Source organism: Lolium perenne, chromosome 7 (assembly GCF_019359855.2).
Source record: "Lolium perenne isolate Kyuss_39 chromosome 7, Kyuss_2.0, whole genome shotgun sequence".
Taxonomy (NCBI): Eukaryota; Viridiplantae; Streptophyta; class Magnoliopsida; order Poales; family Poaceae; genus Lolium; species Lolium perenne.
Window position 1 is genome coordinate 173,963,914 of NC_067250.2, and position 20,479 is coordinate 173,984,392.

Sequence of the window (20,479 nt, forward strand, 5' to 3'; positions counted from 1 at the left end):
ACCCGGTGCGCGCCTCCGGCCAGAATACACCACGCGGCAACACATGGTGACCGTCGATGGGACAGCCAGCCGTATTCAATTAGTACGGTGATGGAGGCGGGCAAGGCTGGCGTGGTTAGGTACGCGACATGTATTTTACTCGAGCTGATCACCGGGAAACGGAGCGCTGAGAAGCTAGGGTTTGTCGAGAGCTGGATCAGATCGAGATCGAGGGAGGGGGGAGCTAGGGTTTCGATCCGGCGGGCGAATCGCGGGCTTAAATCCACCGGAAGGTGCTCCGTCTCCGACATGAACTCGAACTCGAACTCAGACTGCGTAGAGTTTACGCGGGATTCAGATCTGGGCCGCGTTGACGCGGGTTATGCTGGGCCCGACATCGTTATTTCTTTTTTCTCAATTCGTGCGTTTTTCTTTGGCTCTTGCTGCTGATATGTACACTCGTGCTTGCAAGAATTTCCTTTTTTGTTTCATGGTCTAGCAGATAACCTATTCAGAGCAAACCAAAAAATAACCGCAAGTTTGCGGTACCGGGTTAAAAAAAAAATCCCATGCAGATACCGGAAAAATAGCTGGCCTCCAAAAAAAAAAATCCATCAAACCCGCATCGCTTCTCGAAATATTGCATATACGCAGACTAGATTCCCCTGCATCGCTCCAAAAAGGTTGGCGGACGGAATATTTAGCTCGGAAGCCTCCTTTCCTCGTCGCCGCTGCCACCGTCGATGGTTGATTCTGGCCATCCCCACGTTTGTCGTCACGTAGAGAGAGTCTACACCGCTGCCGCCTGACTTCCTGTCAACGAGGGTAGGCTAGTGCAGCGGGCTAGACAAGGTGCGTTCAGCCAGCAGCGTTGCGCGTCGGCATGGGCAAGGGTTGTGCGGCGCTGCCTTGGGCGAGGGGGGGCGGGTCTGTGCGAAGTGCGGTAATGCGGCGCGATGGCCTAGCGAGGGGTGGGCGGCGTGGTTGTTCGTCAAGGGGCGGCGGGTCGGCGCGGCCACGGGATTCGAACAGGAGGTGGGGGCAGCAGGTTTCATGGAGGAAGAAGCTTAAAGAAAAAGAAGGTGGGCCCTTTTTAGATCGATGGGCGTGCGATCGAAGGCTAACATGATGGTGCAAAGACATTTCGTGCTAGTGCTTTTTAGATGGCTAGTTAAGGGGGACACTCGTCACGTCCGTGTTGTGTCCACCGACGCATTCCCAACCCAATAGGTCACTCAACACATTCCCAACCCAATAGGTCACTTTGCATCGAGCCAGGTCTTACCCATGCGGACCGAAATGGACATGTTTGGGGCTCCTTTGATTCATAGGATTTGCATAAAAATTGTGTAGGATTTAGATTCATAGAAAATTTTCATACACTTGTTGTTTAACTGATACAAACATATCCTATAGGAATAAATCCTATAAGAGTCTTATAGTGTAAATCCTATACAAAAAATTAGGTCATACATCATGAAATATTTCTTCGCTGCTACAATCAAACACGCTTCATTTTCTGATATGATTCAAAGAGATATGACATCCCAATCCCATGCTTTTTTATTTCTATACTTTCGTTATCCTATGAATCAAAGGAACCCTTGATCCATTTGCTTCGGGCTGATGAAGATGCCCTTACCACAAAACATACATGTATACTTCCACAGTTCTACACTTACGAGCAAAAATGGTACCAGATGTCTTGAACACCCTAATCAAGTGTAAGAGTAAGACTTTCGGCTTCTCATAACTTGATCACAGGATACCACTATCGTCTATCACTTTAAAAATATTCAGGTAATAATGCATGATGTTTTATACATACCAGAGTGTGTGCTGCTTCTGGTGAAAGGCTTCCCTTCTTCACAAACTACATGGTCAGCAATTAATTCAACAACACCTGCACCAACAATGATGGAACTTTAGTAAATCCAGCCATTTTGCTCGGTAGCTTCAAAGAGCTGTGTAAGTGTAAGGGAGCTACAAACCTCTGTTTAGGCAAACTGGCAGTCCTTGTTTGCCTATAAAGGGTTCCATTTCATGAAAAAAATTGTTCCAGAAGGCCTTCCTTTAGCTCCACCTGAAACATTGTAAATGTGTAAACTGAGTTAACCATATATCATACAAGAAACTGCAAGTGCAATTTATTTCTGAACAATAACACAATTTAAATATTCATTCATTGATGTGTGTCCCTATGATAAACAGTAACTCTCAACAGAGAGCTACTATCTGAATATACACGTGATAACACAACTAACTCCAGGAATAATGTTGACATTCCTTTTCACAGTCATATCACTATTACAAGTTAAATGCCCAGAATCATAAAAAAGAGAACATTTTGTTTGTTAACCAGGGTACGACTTTGGTTCAACGCATCCTGTTAATTTGTTTTCTGAAACTAAACGCTATGAAGGAACACATGAAAGCAAAATCAATACCGTTTCAGTAGCAATATACTTCCTGCTCATACATACAGTACTTAGCATCTTCTCAGCTGGCTCGGCGGCCGGCGGGTACGTGCCAGCTGTACTTATTCCCGCGGCTACCTGATCGAACTGCATGCGCGCTGCGCACAAAACCTCGCTCTAGATCGTCGCACTATCACTCACATGTCGGAGACGCCGCCGCGGCTCTGCTGCTGCGGACCGTGTAGGAACACGGACTCTGTCTGCGCACCGATGACCCTGTCCGCCCCCTTCCTCCCCTGTTCGCCGAACACGATCGCCATGGCCGGCGCGTCCAGCCGCTTCAGCAGGCTGTTCCCGCCCGCCAGGAATACCCCACGGAATCCCCTGTTCGCCGAACACTAGCCGCCATGTAGAGTCTCATACTGTGCATATGGAGGTTGATGCCACAACTAGTGCAGGGGATACCCAGGCAAAAACAGTGGCAGCAAACGTGCCTTCAAATGTGTTGGTCGCCGTAACTCCTTTTAACCCCTTTCCGAAAACACCACGTGCAAAAGAAATTGTCGAGGCGGCACGGATTAGGTCTCCTGGTCTGATTGCACAAGTTTCGCCTATTGTTGCTTCATCGCCGGTGAGTTCTCTGTTGCTACCGATCGCATCCGATCTCAACATGTTGGACAACAGCACCGTGCAGCCTCAAGACTATTCACGTGGAGTGGGTGTTGATCAATGCATGCATGCAGTACCTCAAGTGGAAAATGTATCAGCGTTGGCTGAAGTGGCCAGCAGCGTGCCCAAGTCTTCAGCTAGTTTGCTTCAGGATGGTTCGGGTCCTGTCGCTGTTGGGTCCGTTCTGGACTCCAACCTAGCACCTGCATCATCATTGGCTGCTAGCAGTCCATCACGCATTGTGTCCTTGGACGTGGGACGGGAGCTGGCTGCTGCCACTGCTGGGGTGTCTACTTCGACGCTCTCTCCCCAGAGTGGTGGCCACGGTGAGCCGCTTGTACAACTGACGATGGAGCGGGAGGGTCCTGCAGCAACACTGGCCTCCTTCGCTCCAGAGTCAGTACCTGTTGGCGATGCAGTGTCGGCCACGGCGGACGGGGCCAAGTACGGCGGACGGGGCCAAGTCTCATGCTTACATGTCGCCATGTTCATCGGCGGCATCCGAGATGTCTTCAAGTGCGTCTTCAGCTGCGGCCTCGCCGCCCCCATCGCCCAAGTCGGTGGTTCCTCCACGACAACAGCCACCGGCCATCCATAGGCGTAGCTCACGCCATGCTATGGAAGCTGATGGGGCGAAGGCGACGGATGAAGATACCATGACGAAGGCTATGCGTCGCAAGGCGGCGATAAATCTCGACCCATGTGGTATGAAATCAAGTTCCAAATCTTTTTTACCTTTTTCGGATAATGTGATATCGTCTAAACTTGCTAGTGTAGGGGTCAGATTAGGATCTAATAAAAATGATATATCCATTTCGGCTACAGCTTTGAGACATATGGAATTTGACAGATTAAAGGTCAAATCCAAAGTTTCAGCTAAGTCGGAATTCTCTACACAGGATGAGGAAGAGCTGAGTGCCACATTAGATGGTCAGCTTCTTACTCATCTAGTCGGAGAGGTAGCGGAGGTAGATTTGGATGAGATGATGCTAAGTTCTGTTTATGATCTTAAAGCATCTAGTCGGAAATCCAAAGCTAAATCTGCTTCTAAGAAATCTAATTTTTCTTCTAAGGTTAAATCCACAAAATCTACAATGGTTGTGCAATGAATGGTATGTTCTCGAATAGCAGAGATCTTAAAGACTTGGCTAAACATTTACATATCGCGGATTGTATAACAGATCATTGTTTAGATTTTGTGGGTATTTTCGAGACCGGGAAACGAGATTTCTCTGGGAGTCTTTTAAACCGCATCTCTGGTGGGGTTGACTTCTCATGGTTCTCTCGTCCTCCTCGTGGACGCTCGGGTGGCATTTTACTGGGCGTCAGGACTTCTACTATGGAAGTGTTGGCTTGTTCGGAAGGAGATTTTCATATAAAACTCCACATCCGCAACAAGGCCGACAACTTCATATGGAGTCTAGTCGCGGTGTATGGTGCCGCCCAAGATGAGTTCAAGGCTGCCTTTCTACGTGAATTGGTTAACCTTGCGAAAGATAATCCGTATCCTATAATCATAGGGGGGGATTTTAATTTGCTAAGGTTTTCTCACGAGAAGAGCAGGGGTCGCTTCGATAGCCATTGGCCTTTCTTATTCAATGCTGTCATTGACAGTCTGGATTTGAGAGAGGTAGAGATGGTTGGTCGACAGTTCACTTGGGCGAATAATCTTCCCGAGCCTACATATGAGAAACTTGATCGCGTACTGATGGATCCTGATTGGGAATTAAAATTTCCTATGGTCAGTGTACGCGCTCTTCCTCGCATTGTAGGTTTGTCGGATCATGCACCCATACTATTAACGACCGGAACACCTAGAACACAAAGTAAAAGCCAATTCAAATTTGAACTGGGCTGGTTACAACGTGATGGCTTTTCGGATATGGTTAAGCGAGTATGGGAGAGACCTGTTGTCGGCATTAGCCCCATACAAAGGTGGAATAATAAAATTCGCTCTGCGAAACACCTTGGTGGCTGGGCAAGACATGTAGCAGGGATTTTAAAATCTGAGAAGTTACGCTTGACAACATTGATTGATGATCCGGAAGCTCTTGCCGAGACACGGTTGCTATCAACGCAAGAAATTGAACTTAAGAGTCAATATAATGCGCGAGATGGCCTCCATGTTGAGAGAAGAGGAGCTGAAATGGTATCAACGATCAAAGGTACAATTTATCCTGGAAGGAGACTCGAACACAAGATACTTCCATTCTGTCGCTAATGGCAGACATAGGAAGAAACTTATTCACTCTCTTGTTCAGGATGAGGGTACGATTGTTGGGCATGAACAACTCAAATCCTACATCACTAATTATTATAAGGATCTTTTTGGGGAACCAGAAGAAGGAACTTTCACTCTGGAAGAATCCAGAATTCAGGATATTCCCCAAGTATCCGTGGAGGAAAACGCCTTTCTTACGGCTCCTTATTACGAGGAGGAAGTGAAAAGGCGGTTTTCTTAATGGAGCATAATAAAGCACCAGGACCAGATGGTTTCCCACAGAATTTTATCAAAATTTCGGGACACAATCAAGATGGACCTTCTAGCTTTGTTTTACGCATTACACGAAGATCAATCGAATTGTTCCGTCTAAATTTCGGTGAGATAATCTTATTGCCAAAGGTTATGGAAGCAGAACGGATTCAACAATACCGTCCTATCTGCCTACTTAACGTGAGCTTTAAGATTTTCACAAAAACCGCAACTTTAAGACTTAACTCGGTTGCTGATCATGTTGTGCGACCGTCTCAGACGGCCTTCATGCAAGGTAGAAATATCCTGGATGGGGTAGTAACTTTGCATGAAACAGTGCATGAGCTACATCGGAAAAAGTTGAATGGAGTTATTCTAAAAATTGATTTTGAAAAGGCTTATGACAAAGTCAAATGGTCTTTCCTCCAACAGACACTCAGGATGAAAGGTTTTTCTGATGAGTGGCGTTCTTTAATTCATAATTTCATTTTCGGTGGAAGTGTTGCTATCAAAGTCAACGATGATGTGGGCAATTACTTCCAAACGAAAAAGGGATTACGGCAAGGCGATCCATTATCTCCTATGTTATTCAACATAGTAGCGGATATGCTTGCTATTATTATCGAGCGCGCAAAGGTGGATGGTCTTATTGAGGGGGTAGTGCCACATCTTGTTGATGGTGGATTGTCTATCCTTCAATACGCTGATGACACAATTCTTTTTATGGAACACAATCTTGAAAAGGCTAAAAATCTTAAGTTGATCCTTTCAGCTTTTGAGAAGCTTTCAGGTCTTAAAATTAACTTCCATAAAAGTGAATTGTTTTGTTTCGGCGAAGCCCAAGATGAGGCCGCCTCGTATGCTGAACTTTTGGTCGCGGGATGGGTCAGTTTCCTATCAGTTATCTGGGAATCCCGATTCATTATCGGCGTCTCACTTTAGCTGAATGGAAACATGTCGAGGAAAGACTTCAGAAACGCTTATCGAGTTGGAAAGGAAAGTTACTATCTCTAGGTGGTCGATTGGTTCTCATTAACTCAGTACTAAGCAATATGGTACTGTATATGATTTCCTTCTTCCAGTTGCCTAAAGGGGTCTTGAAATGATTGGATTATTTCCGATCTAGGTTCTTTTGGCAAGGAGATAGTGAGAAAAAGAAATATCGATTGGCTAAATGGAATGTAGTTTGCCGTCCAAAAGACCAGGGAGGACTTGGGATTCATGATCTTCACGTCAAGAACCGAGCCCTCCTTGGAAAATGGTTATTCAAGCTTCTTTCAGAAGAAGGTATATGGCAAACAATTCTCAAAAGAAAGTATGTAGGCTCGAAGGCCTTGTCCCAGGTCTTCTGGAAACCTGGTGACTCACACTTCTGGGCTGGACTTATGGCGACGAAGAAATTCTTCTTCCCATATACATCTTTCTCTATCAAGGATGGATCTCAGATACGTTTCTGGGAAGATAAGTGGTTAGGCAACACTACCCTTCGAACAAGATTCCAGCCTTATATAGTATTGTACGCCACAAGTCTGATACCATTGCAACGGTGATGCAAAATTCACCATTGGCGATGGCATTCAGACGTGACCTAATAGGGCCAAGACTTGCATCTTGGAATACGCTACTTCAACGACTCGAGAGGGTCCAGTTGTCGCATGGGTCTGATGTGGTTCGATGGAATCTTAAAGAGAATGGTAAATTCTCTGTTGATTCTATGTATAATGCGTTGATTCAATCCGATACGCCAGTTGAAAAAAACAAAAAGATCTGGTGTATGAAGATTCCTTTAAAGACGAAGGTCTTTGCCTGGTATCTTCGTAGAGGGGTCATTCTTACTAAGGATAATCTTGTGAAACGTAATTGGCAAGGTAGTAAAAAGTGTGTTTTTTGTCTTCATGATGAGACTATCAATCACCTTTTTTTCCAATGTCAATTTGCGAGATCTATATGGTCAATAACCCAAATAGGTTCTACCTTGTACCCACCTCGGAGCGTTGCGCATCTTTTTGGTAGCTGGCTCAATGGGGTGGAGCGTAGGTTCAAAACTTTTATTCGGGTGGGGGCGATCGCCATTATTTGGTCGCTATGGCTATGTAGAAATGACAAGATTTTCCATGATATTAACTCTTCTTGTTTGCAGGTTATCTACCGGTCCACCGCTTTGCTCCGTTCGTGGTCTTTGCTTCAACGAGCAGAGAGTCGCGACCTCTTCATGGAGGTATCTACACGATTGGAGGATGTGGCGAAGGATATTTTTTCCCAACATGGATGGCGGCGTAATCTACGGATAGAGCCTCCCGCGCCTTAGGCGTGCGTCCTCATATTGTTATTTCAGCTATTGTAACAAAACTGGTACTTTGGTGTGTGTGTGCGGCTGTGTGCATCATGTTATGCAGAGGCTGGGTGTAATACTTTTCTAAAGTAATGAAAGCGCCCTTTATCGAAAAAAAGCTAGCATGCAGTGGTTAGTTCTTTTCCGTGTGCGTGTCCTAGTGCTAAAAGTAGAGCAGTACTAGTCTTGTATGTATTGAGTCAGTTCAGGAGACGTGCAGAGTTTGAGTCCGAGCAGTTTCAGGTTTAAGTTAGGTGTCCAAGTCTAGGTCTAGATCCTTTGGCTGTGCGTGTATATATATGCGCGTCCAGGCTTAAGATTTTTAACTGAGAAAACAGAAAAGAAATAAAGAGATGAAAAATAGAGGGTGTGACACGCACCCTTGGTGATAAATTTTGCGTGCGTGTGTGTGTGTGTTCATCTATATTGATGTGATTGATTCGTGGGTGAATTCCAACACCCGTCAGTCGCTCACCTCAAAGCTGGCGTTGTTGAGGAGCATGACGACGCGGAGCCACTTGGAGCGGTGCGTGTTAGCGAAGTACATGATGGAGCCGGCCGGGATGACCATCACGTCACCTTCCCTCACGCACAACGACTCCCGCCTCCCCTTCCTCAGCAGCACCAGCACGCCCTCGCCTTCCTTCACGTACAAGACCTCGTCGGCGTCGAAGTGGCTGGGCTGTAGGACCGCGCGCGGGGCCACCTCCAGGCACGCCACGCGGTAGTCGCCCACGGAGCCACGCAGCAGTTTGTCGTCGAACCGCTCTAGCAGCTTGAAGTGGCCGAGAGGCGTGCGCGACCACTCACGGAAGCTTTCCTCGCCGAAGCAGTACGGCCGGCCACCGTCGCCGGAATGCCCTTTTCCCCATTCCGCCTGACCTTCTGCTGTCCTCCATCCTACCTCTTCCACATCCCTCGACGCGAACGCAAACGGGAGGCACAGGCACAAGGCTAGCGCCACCAATGGCGATCTTGCTGCCAGTGTCTTCATTGCAATCGATGCTGCTGGTGATCATCCACCTCCGGCACCCCCTCTGCCACGAATATAAATATGAAGATGAGGAGTTACCGCTCTGCATTCCTTAAAAATCCTAGTAGGACCTGGTTGCATTTGACTAGCTACAACTATTCAGCGAAGTAGACAGAAAACAGTGCATGAACTAAAATGACAGAAACAGCAAATATATACCGCTATCATGACCTATAATACATTTTCAGAACACATGTAAACTCATGTAGTTGGTACGTTAAATTGCTTTAAAAGCCGCGACGAAAAAAATACATCAAAACCAAACCTGCCGTAGCAGCATCCAATCGCCAATTCAAGCAAAACAAGTGTAGATAAAATGCTTAACCCGTAAGCCATCAACTACAGAGATACGAGGGTGCTGGGTGCAAGCAAAAATGGACCAGCCAAAGAAAATGGCAGATACTTGTAAAATCGATCCACACAAAACAATTCTACATACAAGTTGAATTGATCTCCAGCCCGTCCCTCTACATGAATAGAGACCCCTATCGCTGAAGATTTCCCACTGGAATTGCGACAAAAAACAAAACTCACGGCATCACAAAAACACCATAAACTAAAAAGCCTAGGCAGACTACTATGCAGGAGAAGATGTCTATTAGATAAGCAGGGATATGCAGAGATGCACAATACGTAGGATTCAGTAGGGCACAATTCATATCAGGGGCAGGCTGGTGCAAAGCAAATACGCACTGTTTACAAAAGCCAAGCAACACAAAATCTATATCCACTGCAGATGCACAATACGTAGGATGATTCAGTAGGGCACACCACATGTCCTTGACTAAACACCATGCAGTCTGTGCTGCACCTCACACGCCCAAGGCCATTTATATGCTGCAACTTGGACAACAACAATTCAGGCCGAACCTGAAACTTCTCCACCCAGCATAAGGAAAACGAAACATAAGAGAAAGCTCTGAATCTAAGTGAGACAGGGTGGGTTTGGAGAGAATTTTTGTCAAGTTGACAAAAAAGACCACCTGTGAGTATAATTGACAGAAAAGACCACCTTCTCGATGGCGGCAGCACCCCCAGTCGACACGTGGCACATACCGCCGCGGGCTGTAGCGGCAGGCTCTTGCCGTCGCGTGCTGTGGCGTGGGCAGAGCGGAAGAGCCTATGAACAGCGACGGCGGCCGGCGTTTACCCCAGCAAACATTAGCACTAAGCGCTCAGGTTCAGGGATTCGAACGGGAACTGCACAGGACACCCTCGTCCCCTCTACAGCCTAAACTGACAACGGAATAGCTCAAGAAACCAGGAAATCGACAGCAACAAATCAGAAACATGACCAACTAGAAACCCTAGTTCCTACAATTGGGGATTCATCACTCGATTTCTGATGTGCTCTCGTGGAGGGGGAATAAACAAGCAAAGGACTAGCGGGGGAGAGAGAAGTGGAGGAGTTTACCTGAACCTGGTAGAATCAGGCAGCGCGAGCTCGTCGGCGAGCTAGACGGCGTTGCAGCGCTCCGGCGAGGCTCCGGCCGACAACCCACCGCCACTACCCTCGAGCCGCCGTTGCTTCTCGAATAGCTCGGTGGGGAAATGAGTAATGAAACGATGAGCGGTGGCCAAACCATTAAAAGCGGCAAAACAATCAGAAACAAAAAAGAAAATGAAAATGTCTACTGCAGCTGCCATGTGGGCCATGCTAGTCAGTGACTACAAACAGGTCAGTATTACGCCAAGGGAGCGGCTGCGCCTCGCCCTGCTGTAGGAGAAGGTTGGGGCACTTGGCAGCGAGTCGTGAAACAGGCAAGGAGAACCAGGAAGTTCAACTGAATTTTTATTGTCCAAGCGTCAATGGCTGCTTTACCAAAAAAAAAAAAAAAATGGCCTTAAAGCATCTTCAAAATCGGCGCGCTAAACCAGGCTTCCACGGCGCTGCAAATAGATGGTGCGCTGGGCCGAAATTTGCGCAGCGCGCGTTGGGACGGTAAAAAAGCACCTTCGTTAGATACTCCATTTTGTAGCGCGCGGCGCGACGCAAACAACAAACACAAGTATGCATCAAACAAGATCAAACAACCATATAAATTCACAATAAAATGCCATACAAATACAATAAATTATTCACAACAAATACAACAAGTGCATAAAATTGTTCACACCAAATACAACAAGTTTAGAAACCAAGATACAACAATACAATATAGTTTTGAGACAATACAACACATAGTTTTCAAACAAATACAACGAGTATGCAACTATTGTTGTCCATTCCAATTCCATCATTCTTCTATGAGATCTTTTTGAAGCTCATCATGTGTGTCGTTTTTCACAAAAAAAAAATGTGTGTCGTTGCAGCGAATGGCATGGTATGAGGCAATGAACCGGGCAATCCTATGTGCGGACCTCCTCACTTGCACGGGAACCCCCATCAACTCGTAGTGGGTATGATCCACATCTTTTCCACGATCATCCTCTATAATCATGTTATGCATGATGACATAAGCGGTCATGATATACCAAAGGCATTCTTGGTCCCAAAATCTAGCCGGTCCTCTAACAATGGCAAAATGGGGCTTGCAAAATCTCAAATGCTCTCTCTACATCTTTCGTAGCCGCCGCTTGTGCATTGTGGAATTGGGGTTGCTTCTTACCTCGTGGTTGAATAATCGGCTTCACAAATATTTGCAACCTTGGATATATGCCGTCTGCGAGGAAGTAGTCATAGTTGTACTTGTGGCCTTTTGCTTCAAACTCCACCAATGGACCTTCCCGCATTGCAAGTCTTGTCATTAGTGGTGATCGTTGAAGAACATTGATGTCATTGCAAGACCCGGGCATTTCAAAAAATGCATGCCATATCCAAGTCTCTTGATCGGTGACCGCTTCAAGGACTATGGTGGCATCCTTCTTGTACACTTTGAATTGTCCATGCCATGCCGCTGGACAATTCTTCCAACTCCAATGCATACAATCAATGGAACCAAGCATACCGGGAAACCCCCGGTCGGCGTTGATCTCCAAAAGCATTGCCGTGTCTTAAGCATTTGGGGGCTCTCAAGTATGTGGAGCCAAAGACACTGACAATTGCAACGACAAAGCGCTTCACAGACAAGATAGAAGTGCTCTCTCCCATGGTCAAATGATCATCAACTAGATCCGCCGGTATACCATATGCCAACATACGCAAGGCGGCGGTCACCTTTTGATATGTGCTATGACCAAGTTCTCCGGCGGCATTTCTCCTTTGCTCAAAGAACCGATCATACTTGGTCACCTCCGTTGCGATGTGCTTGAACAAGTTGATACTCATCCGAAAATAGCTTTCGGGAAATATCGGATTCTCATTGAAATACGACCGCATCAACTTCTCATGGCCTTCAATTCTTTCTCTCCACAACTTCTGCATACCGAACACGGATCCACCAAATTTTGGCTTCTTAACGGCGCGGTATGCTAATAGTAGCGATATGTTCTCCTCTTCCTCTTGGCCGTACTCGTCATCCGATGAATCGTATGATGAACTCTACAAGCATACATATGAAATTACTTAACTACAAGTAACTATAGTAGCTAACCGGCGAGCAAAATCATGGAGGCCGACCGGCGGAGGTGCATACCTTGCGAGCATCATGGTCGCGCCATGTCGTTAGCAAGCTCGAAGACGAAGACGAGGACATGGCGACGACGGCGCGGAGGAGGAGGCGATGGCGGCGCGGAGGAGGAGGCAGGGGGAGAAGCGCGGCGGCGTGGGCGGTACAGCGCGGCGGAGCGGCCGCTACTACCGGCAGGAGGCGCAGGCTAGGTGGATCTACGGCGCGGCGGCGAGCAGCAGCGGGGCCAGCGGCGGAATCGACCGAAGGCGGCTGGATTTCGCGGCGGCGGGGAAATGAAGGGCGCGAGCGCGGGGGCAATTTTCCAGCCGTTGAGTATTCGCGCGTGCGCAGAGCGTTGCCGCGAGCCGCAGCTGAGATCGTAAAATTTATTGTGTGAATTTTTGTACCATTATAGCGGCAGCCAATTCATCAAGAAAGCCAGGGAACCATATACATAGTCGAACCTGGAGGCCGTACCAGACCTGTTGCATCCTTAACGTCATGGGTCATGGCATATTCTTTGCAACTCAACTTCTCAAGCAGCTTCAAAGTTCAAATCACGAGATACCTCTCTAACAACATTGCTGTCATACAGGCAATAAACTCTGAAGATGTATGGACAGAATGATAACATATGGGCAGCTGAGATCGTAAAATTTATTGTGTGAATTTTTGTACCATTATAGCGGCAGCCAATTCATCAAGAAAGCCAGGGAACCATATACATAGTCGAACCTGGAGGCCGTACCAGACCTGTTGCATCCTTAACGTCATGGGTCATGGCATATTCTTTGCAACTCAACTTCTCAAGCAGCTTCAAAGTTCAAATCACGAGATACCTCTCTAACAACATTGCTGTCATACAGGCAATAAACTCTGAAGATGTATGGACAGAATGATAACAATTGAATGGTATTTTTTTTTAGAGATCGGTATATCCAATGTTCAAAAAACATATTTGAGTTGAATAGGAACACTGACATGATCACGCAGACAGAAGGGGGAACATATAACGCACCAAGGTGACAATGGCTTAAAAACAGGACAAAAATCCTGACAGCCAACAAATAATGCATACTGACATCAATTTTCAATATGCAAATACTCTCTTCAGAGAGAATGAGCACATAAAAAAGAACAGCACAAACACACAGTATATATCTATGGGAAGCTCAGACCAAAAATCACACGTTGGGGCAAGATTTCAGTAGCCAAATACCAAAAGCAACAGACAAAGCAAGGAAGCAAACTGTGTGTATTCTTTACTGAAGATAAACGTGTCATGTCATCTTGTTACCAGTTGTGAAGGAAAAGTATTGAGCTCTTCACTACGACTTTGACCCTGAACACCTGCTATGTTCTGTTGTGAGGGAGAGAGTTATTTCTTTAATTCTTATAGCCCCGTCATACGCCTGGGACAGCCAGAATTATTAGCAAAGAAGGCTACATGCATTAAGTAAAATTGCTTGCAGCATTTAAATTGCGTAATCAAGTCATATAATATGAAACCAAATCATTCCCTAGTAAAATAACTTCTCAAACACAGAGTGCATTCTAACAATTGGAGGGAACTTCATTCTTTTCGGAGAATCCATCTTTCAACAAGAAGCCAGACTGTAGCTCAACTGGCATCCCTTGACCAATAAAGTAAGTGATGCCCAGCAATCATCCGTATGCTTCCAGGAACCAAATCATGCATCATACTTTTCAACTGCTGAAACCATACGGCCAACAGCACATGTTTTGGCATAGTCAAGAAATAAGTTTTAAAGCATCTGTTCCAGAGACAAGTGTATCTTCTACAAATGGTATGGTCTTCCATACTTTCAATCCTACTGGTACAGGAGTATTTTCAAGACCTGAAACATATACACCAACAATAATGGAGCAACTGAAGGCATAAGATAACCAAAATGTTTGTCCACAAGCTGGCAATACAAACCTTGCTTTCTGGAGTCGTCCTCTACACAAACTGACATGTAATGAGAACTATTTAGCTCCGCCAGTGTGAATTGCCAATTATCAGACAGATGGTCAGAACCAGAGATGGAATCATCGCATACTTTCGATACCTGGCAAATCAAAGAAAAGTTAAGCTGTAAAGGAAGATCAATAAAGACTAGTCACTGTTAAGTTGCAACAATTTTTGATAATAAGGCGGATTTCTTTTTTCTTTTACAGGAAGGCACCTAATTTCTGTGGTGTACGGTGTACCATGAAGCATAATACTAACAATATACTTTTCCTTATGAAATTTGCTTAGCATGACATCTAGCAGTTGCGCCAAAATAAATGGTAGGTTCCTAGGAGGCCCACATGTGAGGTGTCACAAAATATCATGTTCAGGTACATAGTTCCGAAGCTCCTTACACATAGACCGGCATATGTTGAAGACACCAACAAAGGAGAAATGTCAAAGCTGCTTACCTTAGATATCCTAATTCCCTTGCTTGTTTCCAACATGATTGAAAACGTATTGAACGGAGCACCTGAGAAACCCAGCCCAAGAGCCTTTACATATGCTTCCTAAAAATTCAACAACAAAAATATTTCCATGTAAGCAGTTTATTTTGCAACATTGTATCTTTAATCAGTATTATAAGTATTAATTTACATAGGGAAAATTTTGCTGGAAACACAACTTTGGTGCTAACTCTTCTCACAACGATCCTTTTTCCTCAAGGGATAATCACAAGATACATCTATGTGTCCTTTAATTTGATTCGTTTAATATAATCATATGTCACGTAAGAAAGGTTCTCTGTAGATACATATTCCAAATCTGCATCTCTATAGCAAAGAACAACAAAGTCAGCTACAGTAAGCTTTAGGTGGTCTGTGGTCATAAGAATACACGATACAAGACAACTGATAGATTCTAGCCTAGGCCTGGAAAATACCATCCCTGTAAGTCAGCAGTCAGCACAATGTAGTGGTTGCATAGGAAAGGACTATAAAGCAGACGACCAAAGAGAGCCTCACTAACTTTAAGAGTCCATAGTTTTAGGAATTCCTTTCTCTGAACATCAGAATCAGAAATAGCAATTAGATAATCAACTTCGGAAGGGGTGAAATAACGGCGAGCAAGAGATAAGATATTCTTGGTAGTATTCCGATTCTTCTCTTCAATATCAATACCAATCTGAGACAGCAAAAAAATAATAGCAACATCAACTTAGTAACCTCCAAAAAAAAAACAGAAGCATGGTCATTTATATAGAAACAAGGAACATACATGAGCATGCATGGCAATGCCACAGGCAATCAAAGATGTAGTGTGCGAAATGTTGAAATGCAAAGGTCGCTCAACAATGCTATTATCCGGTGGCCACAATATCTGATTAAACATGGAAAGCACCCAAGTTAATTAGAAGTCTTATATTGCAGAAAAAATAACCATCAAAACCTAACCCCTTACCTCAGGTTTCCCAAATTCGTTCTTCTTAAACTCAAATGACCTCGGATCAATTTTACAATCTGTATCTAGTCTAGTTCAAACAAATTAGCAATGAGCATATCAGTAATCCTGTTACGCTAGACCACGACATGTTTTATGCCGTACAAAATAAAATTGAAAAGAATTAACAGACAAAAATATATTCTAATCATTGGCAAGATAAAATGCTGATAAACTCAAACATTGAGTATCATGCCAGACTTCCATATTACAAGTCAAATGACAGATAATTTCATCCTCCACTTTTACGACTATTGACGAAACTGCGCACCAGAAAGTGATTGTACACCTAGTAAATCATCCAGTGCTACTTGAGGGGGGAAGCCATCAAGAGTTATATGACATTGTTGATCTTCAATCATATGTTTTCCATATGTAAGACAGATGAATGCACATTTGGAAGCCATGCACCTATATACCGGTTAAGTTTAAACAGAGAAACTCAATGCATTTAAAAGGCATAAACCGCATAAGAAGCTGAAGCTCTCCAGAGATATTAAGATGATTTTCTCACAAAGCTACAGGTTTTTCCTCATGATTACAGAAATTACGAAGTATATAAAGTAAGAAAAAATATAGTATATGGTTATCCTCACCAGTGGAAAGGATTTCATATGCCGCCAATTTTGCGATTAAATAAATCATAATAGCAAGAATTAAAGACAACATGATTTCTTGAATTACAGTAACAAGCATGAAAGTTCAATTAATGTGACCAACAATGTAATCTAGCGTGGGTGATTATGCATACATCTTGAGAGGGTTGTGCGCAACAATGCACGGGACAACATAGCATCTTTCCGTAGCTCTGGTACTTTCATAGAGGCAGCATACTTTCTTTCAACGGGAGAAAGGAGTTCTTCATACATATTCAGTTGGGACTGATCATTCACCTCATCAGGGCAAAGATACCAAACATGCACCTCCCTACAAAAGAGATAAACACATAAGCTATCTTAAAAAAAATTTAATGCCCCAAATAACTTGACAAGAAAAAGTACCAACCACTTGAAGATGTAAAAGAGTCATACTCTCATTATGCAAAGCTTTGCCTAACCCAAAAGAACATTTAACTACCAAAAGTTATACCATGTAGGGACCATATCAGGGAGAGTATCTAGGTATATAGATTTTCAAAAGAGATAAATAAAATCCGATACTGAATACTGAATGATAGTTATGGGTCAAAACTCCTTCAGTGAACGCCCACCACCAGCCCTTATGAAACCCGCAGATTACAACCCTAGAAAACAATCTTCATGCCCTCGAAACAATAAGCCAACAGTTGTATCATCCTCTTATAGTTGGGTTACTTCTGACTTGTTTAATTGTCATGCAGCGAAACCCATAAGAAGTGTACATATTTCCCATTTAGTGAACCAAATAAGTTCAGGAATAGCAGCTACAAGCTAGCACTCTTCGTAACTACTGCCACTGTCTACCATAAGTACTTTCCATATTTACATATCCTAGAAAATGCCATACAAAAGAAACTCAACAAATAATGGACTAGCTCATGCGGATTTTTAAATTAAGGAGAAACAACCACGAGGCACTCCTTGCGTCGGGCAGAGTGCCACGTCGCCCTCGTCTGTGCTGGACACGGGTTGATTGAGCATAGAGGCAGCGCGTGCAAGCTAGTCCCAGCTGTATGGCTGTGTGTGAGTGAGGCACACCTGCCTTCCACGGGTTGATCGAGCGGATCGGTCTGCTGAATGAAAACGCTCTCGAATTCCCCATCTCCTACTCCGCAATATCAACGCCTTGCTGCTCTGCTCGCATCCCCCATTCCCCTCGTCACGGACGAAATTCCATACTGCTGATCCCATCAAAGATCAGACACCAGAAAACTGCCACATGTGCTTGGCACCATAACCTCTACTGGCCCCAGATCTACCATCGTCCCTAACAGGCTCACTGGAATGACAACTTGCACCGCAAAGAGGATGGAAGGGGGAGGAAAGGCGCACCTTCGGGACTGGAGAGGCGGCGGGGGCGAGAGGGAGGCAAAGAGGCGCCCGCCTGAAACACCCAGTGGCGGCGGCGGCGGCTGGAGAGGCATCACGCGGCAGCGGAGGAGGCGGTGGTCCATGCGGCTTCCCAAGACCCCAAGCGCCCTCTGAGGCGGCGGCGGCAGCTGCAGGAGAGGCATCGCGCAGCAGCGGAGGAGGCGGCGGTGCATGCGGCTTCGTCCTGTCCCGTCCGGTTTGGTTTATAGCGTGGGCTGCCGGTGGCAACAAGGGAGCTTGCTGTTCTTGGATCCAACGAGCCTGTGGCGGCGCAACAAGAAACTGCGACAGGTCAGATTTCCAGTGCCATTTCCTTTCACATTCCAACAATATTCTACAGTACAAATCAGGAAGCACAACATAGGAATGAAGTTCGTGTAGATGAGACTTGCTTACCGCGGCGCTAGGGTCGGCGACGCAGATCCTGGGCAGAGGCGCGTGGGAGAAGCTCCAGGCGCCGGCGGCGTGGGGCGCGTGGGAGGAGAGGTCGAGCAGCGTAGCGTAGCGTGAAGCTCCTGGAGCCGACGAGGGGCCGCCGGTTTTAGGGCCGGACGGGACGGGAGGAGTCGACCCATTGCTATGTTCCCTCGATCGATCTACGCGTTTGTCCAAGGAAACGGGCCGGCCCACGGCACGGCCAACTAGGTGTAAACGTGTCTGGCCTGGCACGGCCCATAAAGACGTGTGAACGGGTCGTGGCATGCCGGCATGTGGGCTTCGCCTCGAGGCCTAGGCACAGCCCCCTAGGTAAACGGGTCAAATTCTCCTAAAAAAGGGTCGGATATGCTAAAAAGTAATAAACAGGATGTCTTGTTTAGCCCATTTATGATATTTTCTTTTAAAAAGAAAAATAGTAATACAACTAAATGGGCCGTGTCGTGCCATCACACGACCCAGGCATGACTCTAGACATGTCGCGGGCCTGACACGGCCCATTAAGCCACGTGTCGAGTCAAGCTTGTGAGGGGCCTAACACGCATGCTTCTGGTTGGCCCGCTCACGTTAAGCATAGTTGGTCTACCAGCTTTAGAAGGAACAGGGAGAAACCAACGAGAGGAATTTGGGCTTGTTGGCATATAAGGTGATACTAAGCTTCTAGACGAGGAATTCATCTAAGATATACTAACAAAGTGGTGAAATGTATTTTTCTATGATAAAACATGTCTCTCCTCCTCTAAAACAAAAGGAGGCGACGACTAGGTGGAAATCCTAGCAACAACCGCCATCTGCCACGTTCTCGCTGTCTACATCCGGGAATCGATGAGTCCCCGCCTCCTTTTCTAGCCGCTCCAGCAGTGGGAGGGGGTGAGCTGGGACCTTGGACCTAGGCACAGTGTTGTAGAAGCATCCCTATAGTTAGAGTTTGGTCGGTCCATTGACATCGTTGTTATGGCGGTTATGGTGGTGTTGTGCAGGAAAAAGAGTAAGGTATACTCGCCTGCTCGTCCACCTTGTCGGCAATGATCTCGCTGATGGCGTTGAGGAGGGCGGGGATTCGTCTGGTCGCCACTTCCCTAGAGTGGTGGTGTCGCGTCTCGCCTACGCGGACATCGGGGATGAGCACACCCCCATTTTGTTCGGTAGTGGGCACGAAGGCGTTCTGGCCTCAACGCGGCCTTAGGAACCTGCTAAGGCGTAGGAAAAGCATACACAAAGCACACACACATGCATTTTTTACCCACGTTTAGGCTGCCCTTTGGCTAACAACCCTACGTCCCACTTTGGTGGATTATCTGGGGTGGACAATGTACAAGATGATGAACACTCGGATGCCGGGAGGACGCTTTCTATAGCTTCTACACCTCCCGGGCTTCCTCTTCCTCTCGTATTCTCTTCTTCCTTGGCACTTAGCTTTTTCTCTACCAAGCTAGTCTTAGCAGAACTGATGTGGAAACAGTCTGAATCGGACTAACACGAATGAACTGAGATTAAATGGTCGGAACGCCTCTACGCCGGTGAGGAGCCCCCTTTTATATCACAAGGGGTCTCTACAACAGCTAGTTCGAGCACCGCCCAAGGGTGCTCATGGGCTCAATCATTCGGAGCCACGCGGACGTTGGGCAAGTGGGTGGCATGAGTGACCAATGGATGGCCACGGGCGATGCGCCGATGTACTTAATGGGGGCATGACAGCTCGGGCAGCGAGCTGTCACCCCTGTTTTCTGCGCAGGCCTCTACCGACCCGCGCCATGATGACGCATAGGGGCGCATACGCATCGCAAGTTCCCTAGGCTGAGCCTGACACACCTTGTCAGGCTCGGTTGACCTCCGCTCCCGGGCCACACCTGGCCAAGGAGAGGCGGTCTTCCGGTCCTTCCCGGGGCAGTTCAGGCCACGCCTTGGTCTAGTTGCCCTACTTTGTTGTCCCTCGGCCTCCTTCCAGGGGTGACCCCGGGGGTGACAAAGGGTTGCTCCTTGCTCCATTTGTCATGTTCTCCTTGTCTCATCTTGTTGTTTTGGCTCGTCCTTGTCCAACAATACTCGTCCGCCACAAGGGTGCCTATGTGTAAGTTCAGAGATGGTAAACCTAGAGGGGGTGAATAGGTTTCAAAAAAAATT

The 20,479-nt window shown here is 46.2% G+C and overlaps 2 protein-coding genes and 1 long non-coding RNA gene across 5 annotated transcripts; all 3 read right to left on the bottom strand.

The window, feature by feature from the left end:
- Positions 1-1,475: 1,475 nt before the first annotated feature.
- Positions 1,476-2,494, bottom strand: LOC127301100 (uncharacterized). The gene is made up of 3 exons (XR_007851850.1): positions 2,427-2,494; positions 1,971-2,062; positions 1,476-1,882 (listed from the first exon to the last, which is right to left on the bottom strand). It is a non-coding gene; the product is annotated as an uncharacterized lncRNA (long non-coding RNA).
- Positions 2,495-8,318: 5,824 nt separating this feature from the next.
- On the bottom strand, positions 8,319-10,629 carry LOC127301101 (cupincin-like). The gene is made up of 2 exons (XM_051331313.2): positions 10,318-10,629; positions 8,319-8,907 (listed from the first exon to the last, which is right to left on the bottom strand). The coding sequence occupies exon 2, from the start codon at positions 8,862-8,864 to the stop codon at positions 8,334-8,336; it is 531 nt and encodes a 176-aa protein (XP_051187273.1). The 5' UTR covers positions 8,865-8,907; positions 10,318-10,629; the 3' UTR covers positions 8,319-8,333.
- Positions 10,630-13,906: 3,277 nt separating this feature from the next.
- LOC127301102 (phosphopantetheinyl transferase) lies at positions 13,907-18,465 on the bottom strand. Of its 3 annotated transcripts, none has more exons than XM_051331315.2 (9): positions 18,317-18,465; positions 17,882-18,181; positions 16,663-16,838; positions 15,873-15,937; positions 15,690-15,791; positions 15,441-15,596; positions 14,882-14,980; positions 14,397-14,526; positions 13,907-14,313 (listed from the first exon to the last, which is right to left on the bottom strand). In XM_051331315.2, exons 2-9 carry the CDS (start codon positions 18,091-18,093, stop codon positions 14,207-14,209), a joined length of 1,047 nt encoding a protein of 348 aa, XP_051187275.1. In that variant the 5' UTR covers positions 18,094-18,181; positions 18,317-18,465; the 3' UTR covers positions 13,907-14,206. The 3 variants fall into 3 exon arrangements, with proteins under 3 accessions (XP_051187275.1, XP_051187276.1, XP_051187274.1); XM_051331316.2 differs by having other exon boundaries at positions 15,873-15,931; positions 17,882-18,202; XM_051331314.2 differs by having other exon boundaries at positions 17,882-18,202.
- Between the last annotated feature and the right edge of the window lie 2,014 nt (positions 18,466-20,479).

Coding starts and splice junctions, on each gene's coding strand:
- LOC127301102 (XM_051331315.2), bottom strand. CDS start 18,093: ATGCACCGCCGCCTCCTCCGCTGCTGCGCGATGCCTCTCCTGCAGCTG. Junction 15,792..15,872: donor ACGAATTTGGGAAACCTGAG/GTAAGGGGTTAG, acceptor ATGTTTAATCAG/ATATTGTGGCCACCGGATAA. Junction 14,314..14,396: donor GGACGACTCCAGAAAGCAAG/GTTTGTATTGCC, acceptor TATATGTTTCAG/GTCTTGAAAATACTCCTGTA.
- LOC127301101 (XM_051331313.2), bottom strand. CDS start 8,864: ATGAAGACACTGGCAGCAAGATCGCCATTGGTGGCGCTAGCCTTGTGC.